The sequence below is a fragment of the Medicago sativa genome, chromosome 6 (genome assembly GCF_051527215.1).
Source record: "Medicago sativa cultivar Bolivia chromosome 6, Bolivia_mono, whole genome shotgun sequence".
Taxonomy (NCBI): Eukaryota; Viridiplantae; Streptophyta; class Magnoliopsida; order Fabales; family Fabaceae; genus Medicago; species Medicago sativa.
This window is the reverse complement of record NC_140754.1, coordinates 8,081,809-8,087,808: the sequence shown is the minus strand read 5'-3', so window position 1 is coordinate 8,087,808 and position 6,000 is coordinate 8,081,809. Positions and strand designations below refer to the sequence as shown.

Sequence of the window (6,000 nt, the reverse complement as noted above, 5' to 3'; positions counted from 1 at the left end):
TATTTGTGCTCGTCATTGATGGTGAAAGGTAAGAAATGTGATTACTCCAAACGTCCCACCATGGCTATCATTTGAAGTTCAACCTACATATTGCATAGTGATGAGAATGTTAATGATAATAGCTAGTTTTACCCTTTCCTTGATGTACAAGTAATAAACCCTAAGTTGCTATATGCTACTGCGTGCATACACTAGCTTAACATGCACTAAGTTGATATGTATAAACCTATAAACTAATTTTAACTTATGGAAGACAATTGTTCTTTACGAAAAAGAAAAAAAAACCAACGATGAGGGTTTACTTCATACAAGACAAGTCAATGTATGAAGTCACCCCCATCAAACTTGTTAACAAATACATACTACGCATTAGTATATAAACACTCAAAACCCCTCTAAACTATTATATATGGGACTTCTTAACTTTTAAAATATAAAAACACTAAAAAACTTAATAATCTCTCACATGCATATTTCAAAAGTTCAAAAACAAACTGATTGTTTTTCTGGTTTAACATTGTAACAAGCTACTTAGAAAAATTTGATTAATCTCATTTTTATTCAACGTATGTCAATAGTCCAAAAGAAACCGAAAATGTTTTTTTTTTAACATCATATCCCCTGCTTCACTTGTACTCGAGGATCATGTTGTTCTCTGGAGCCAATCCAACACAAGCTCTCGTGATGTTTTCAAGCATTGCTCGCTGTTTTGACAATGCATTCACCACTGGTGTGCCTGGTGGAACCTGCACGAATAATAATATAACATTATAACAACTGAATTTGTCTTTTGAAACTAAATTCTGCGTGTATATGTACACAATCATTGAATCAAGTAGAATCAACTCACCAGAGGAGCCTTTGTCAGATAACTGAGGATGGTAGCAACAGGGTGGAAGGTGTGAAACTTGTTCTGCAAGAATCACAGCATAGTTAACCTCAAATAATACAAGGACTAGTAATAATCAAAGAATGAAATTAAATAGCATAGCATAGCATACAGACCTCAGCTTCAGATTTGAACTGAATTCTAGTGCTAAGCTCAGCAAGAAGAACCAAATCCAAGATAATAGGAGCAGCCAAGAGGGAATCCTCGCATGTGTTGTGCAACACAATAGTGTTCTTCCCACCCATGAAAATTTCTGAAGTGTATTCGTCCATGGCTCTCTTGCTATCACCAACATAAGGCACATACTGCAAAGGCACCAAAGTGAAGAGAATAAAAGACCTGAAAAGGTTACAATATATAGAATCATACATAAAATTGTGAAATAAAATTTACCTTAATAACTACAACGTGGTCTGGATGTTCGCCAGGTGCATATAGGATGCCATTGTTGTTGACTATATCGTTAACAACGTTGCTCTTGGAAATTTCCTTGGAGCGGAAGGTTTGTGGGGCAGAAAGGTTCATGCCATCATTGTTTCCAAGATGATTGTAACTCACTATTGATGTTGGCTGTCAGTTATTCACAAAACTCTTAAAATCCTTTTCTTATTGCAAAATTTAATTAGCATAATTCATAGATTAAAAATACAGAACAACATATAATATATTGTCTTACATACATTAAAGTAAAACTGAAAACACATGATATAACATTAATAATGTGAAGAATATAATGTACCTTGATACCAGCTCCTACAAGGAAATCCACCAAAACAGATTTCATTTTGGTCTGTCCACTCTTGAAATCATCACCACCAATCAAAGAGTTGTTCTTGATAGCAAGATCAATAAGCCCTGATGATAATAAAAGAAAAGTTAACGGCTATGAACAAGATTAATCAAGTGACAGAATTAGAGGGAAAATAAATAGAAGAAACAAACCTGGAACAAAAGTGTTCTGAGGACTTCCATTGATGAAAGGAACATTCTCCATAACACAAGCAATGGCAAACAAGGTGGAAGGTGAAATCTCACATTCATTTCTGTCCACAGCAGCAAAAAGGTTCTCCATGGTGTCATTGAGTCCTACAACTAAGTTACTGTACCTCTCTGTGTTGGCAGTCCAGAGTACAACAACCCTGTCCACTTTGTTTGCTTCCTTAAATTCCCTGAATTCATGTCAACAGAGGAACATATTCAGCAAATTTTAAGCTGGTTATAAGTAAAAGTATAGCAACATAAACCATGAAGCATGTAGATTAACATGAAACATACTTAATGTCTTTGATGATTTGGTTAATCTGTTCTCTCTTTGTACCCTTGATAACATTATTCGCACGTTCTCCTTGATTAGGAGCAATGAAATCCGGGTCATAGATACCAGGAAGTGGAACCATGGATTCCATATAAGGCCTCAATTGCTTTTGCAAATCAATGTCAAAAACCCTAGCCCTAGCCATGGCATCAGCAAGGTTCATATCACTGATATCCCATCCACCAAAAACAATGTCATCAGGGTTGACCTGCATATATTTTTCAACGAATTTTAGGTCAATTTTATCAATCTTTAACTAAAACCATCTTGGACTCCAATTTATTTAAAAAAAATAAAAATGTCACATAGCAAAAGCTTATATATATATATATATATATATATATATATATATATATATATCTTCACTCCTTATAGCATGCATATAGTTTTCAATGATTTTTCAGTCAATTTCATCAATCCTTAACTCAAACCATCTTGGACTCCAATTTATTTAGCTGATAATAACGCAATTAAAAAAATAATATGAAAAACAACACTAAAATTTATCATTTTTTACACCTCAAATTATACCTGTTTAAATCCCATTAGTCATATTCAATTTAATATGTGACATGCAATGGTTATTTCAATTCTTATTATATTTCATCATAACAAAATTATAACTTTCAATTAAACAAATCAATTAAAACAAAAGGGGTTTAAGAAAATATTTACCATTGGAAGAAGGCTCTTGAAAGGAGCATGAATTTCCTCTCCTTGGTAAGATCCAACTCGAATAGCCGAAGCTTGAGTCGTGGATCCAAAGTAATTAGCTTGTTGAATCTTATCTTTCGTTGCCCATGAAATTCCCCTGATAATCACAATCAAAATTAATTAACCATAAAATTTCCAATTAATCACAATTAAAAAAAAAAAAAAAAAACAAACAAATCAAGAATTAAGAAAACTGACTCTCTGTTAGCAATAACACCACCGGTAAGGGTTGAACCGTTGTTTCCACCCCATCCCACAAGCATTACCCTAACAAATCAAACCAATAAATAAATAAATCAGAAGATCAAAAAATTAACAAAGATTATAAATGAAATTAGGATACTAACCCTAATTTAGGGACATGAATATCGGTTTTAAATTCATATTTAACAGTTTTAGGTTTAACAATCCACTGATAAGTGCCATTACGATTTTCATGAACAAGTTCGGTGGTTTCGTAATTGTAAACGGAGTGAATCTCAGTTTCTGTGTACTTAACATTGGGACTCTCGACTTTGAAATTCTCGATAAACATTTTTGTGAAGAGGAAAGAAAAGATTGACGGATTTTAGAGAAGAAGAAAGAAAAGAACAAAAACAGATTCTGTTTCGTTCTTTATCTGTAAAAGAATTGTGATCGGTGATCCTGAATGGAGATGAAGATGCTCCTATATATAGAAAAACAGAAGTGAAGTTGCGACTGTGCTGGTCACGTGGCTTATATTGACTGGGTATTTAGACCATTCACAATGCAGCCCAAATGTACATATCGTTCGTTTTATAATTAATACTTACTAAACACCCAATCTCTCAAACCCAACACCTCAAAATAATTATTAAGAGGTTTTGTATAAACTTGTTATAATTTTGTAAGTGTTATGAAAACAAGTAAATAGAAATAATAATAGAAAGAAGGAGAAAAAGAGAGAATAGGGAGAAGTATTATTATTATTCTTTGGTGTGTCACATAATGTTAAAAATGAGCTCTATTTATAGGGAAATAGAGTAGCTTATACACTAAGCTCAATAATCTAGTATTATGGTCCGTTAACTCATTTCCTATATGGACATCCACTTATAATATTCATAACACTCTCCCTTGGATGTCCGTCAAGGATATGCCTCATTAAAATCTTTACTAGAAAAAAACTCGGTGGGAAAAAAATCTAGTAAAGGAAAAAGAGTACAACATTTTTTTGTGTCATAATCTACCTCGTTAAAAAACTTACCAGGAAAACCCAATGGGATAAAATCATAGTTAAGGGAAAATGAGTGCAGAACACATTTATGTCTCCCCCCTCATAAAAGTTATCATATATGAAAAGAAGAAAGTCAAATACTATTTGTTCTAGTTACTCAAAAGTTTTACTTGCAACGACTTTGTTGAAAGATCTGGTTTATCTTCATAGTCGTCTTCAAGTTAGCAGTACTTGAAAAGTTTCTTCGTATTCAGTTGTTGCAAGAGCCCCTTTAAGAACCACAAGTTTATTGTATTTGTAAAATCATCATACTTTATAAAATAGCATTCTCCGCTTCCTTGATTATCTAGTTTCTCTAAGATACAAGTGTATGCTTGACTTTGCTCCGATATCTGTATTTACTAATATTGACAAAAACAAAATACCAAGATAATACATTAATTAACAAAAAAACATTAATGTCCTTGTGAACCGTCATAATATTCCTAAAGGCTTAGAAGCCCTCCAGAAAGGCTCTAAGACCTCCAGAAGGGCTCAAGCGCCCTCAATAAGGGCTCTTGAGACCTTGGCGCTCTCGCCTTGAGGCACCGCCCTTCTAAGCTTCTAGAAACCTCTAGAAACCGCCTAAAATACACAAATACCCCTGTTGCTTGGGAACCAAGCAACCGAAACCCAAGCCCATAGCAGGCTATAAATACTACTCTTGAGAGCATTCTCAGGGCATCCAATAATCAGTCTAAACCCTAGAATACGGTAGTTACCCTAGTATCCCTTACCGTACTTTTTTGCAAGTACAGTTGGCGCCGTCTGTGGGAAAAGGTAAAACTAACCTTGACCACGTTTCTGAATCGAAAATCACAATTTGGAAACCCTAACCAAAACTCTGAATCGTAGCCACCAACCATGATTTAGAAGCATCACTCAATCCATGTCGGCGAGGTAACCGCTTTGTTTGACGCCGTCGTCACTAACTCCGGACATCTGCCTCATCATCGACGCCACTAAAAATCACAATGGACCCTAGCAACGCTGCTGTCTTCGAAGTACGTATTGGAAGCTACAGGCTTTTAGAAACGCTCATGTGAGAAGTGCGGTTAACAAGCCAAGTGATTTCAAATCCTAATCAGCAACGTCCCCGACGGAGAAAAACAGGTGTTGTCATTCTAATTCCCATCGATTGTTTTGATTTCGGACATGGGCTATCATCTTTCCTTTTACTTATGAATTTCATGTATCTGTGTTTTGTTAACACATCATTAGATTATAATTGGCACTTAAATTTATTTATCAAGTAAACATGCAAACATATACACGACATATGGATAACACGAATAGGATTGTTACAAGTTTTAGTTACTATGCAATTCCCAATGTCATAATATCAATGAGACTCCTCTGTGTCAATAACTTTTATATGTTAATATAAAAATTGAATTCGTTTGTGCACTTATAATACCCATATGTTTTTCCTTTTTCCTTTTTGTCTTGTTGAAGAGTTTAATTATCTCTCTGTTACATATGATAATTACGTAGGAAGAGTAGAATAATTTTGGATTATCACAAGTAGTGTAATCAACTGTTTGTACAGATAGATAAAAACTTTCTAATTGGTTCTGCTATGATCTTTAATATTCATCAACCTAAAAACGTATATAAAAGTTGAATTGAAGTAACAAGTATCAGCAAAAATATTAAACGCTAATGGCTATTTAACCATAGATTGACTCCATTCTCCAATGGATCTAATACCTGAATTTATTTTTCACTGTATGTAGTCAGTATAAGCCAATTTGTTTCTTAAATTTTAGCTTGAATTTGCTTTAATTCAAAGGCTCTATTTCTTTAAATTTTCGTAAATAAACTGCATTTATGATATTATGGATT

General features: G+C 33.9%; 1 protein-coding gene across 1 annotated transcript; it reads right to left on the bottom strand.

The window, feature by feature from the left end:
• Window positions 1–451: 451 nt before the first annotated feature.
• On the bottom strand, window positions 452–3,619 carry LOC146912516 (inositol-3-phosphate synthase-like). Its single transcript, XM_085721690.1, has 10 exons — window positions 3,266–3,619; window positions 3,117–3,185; window positions 2,880–3,015; window positions 2,165–2,412; window positions 1,832–2,058; window positions 1,629–1,744; window positions 1,283–1,459; window positions 1,006–1,194; window positions 851–913; window positions 452–746 (listed from the first exon to the last, which is right to left on the bottom strand). The coding sequence occupies exons 1-10, from the start codon at window positions 3,451–3,453 to the stop codon at window positions 627–629; spliced, it is 1,533 nt and encodes a 510-aa protein (XP_085577816.1). The 5' UTR covers window positions 3,454–3,619; the 3' UTR covers window positions 452–626.
• Window positions 3,620–6,000: the final 2,381 nt, after the last annotated feature.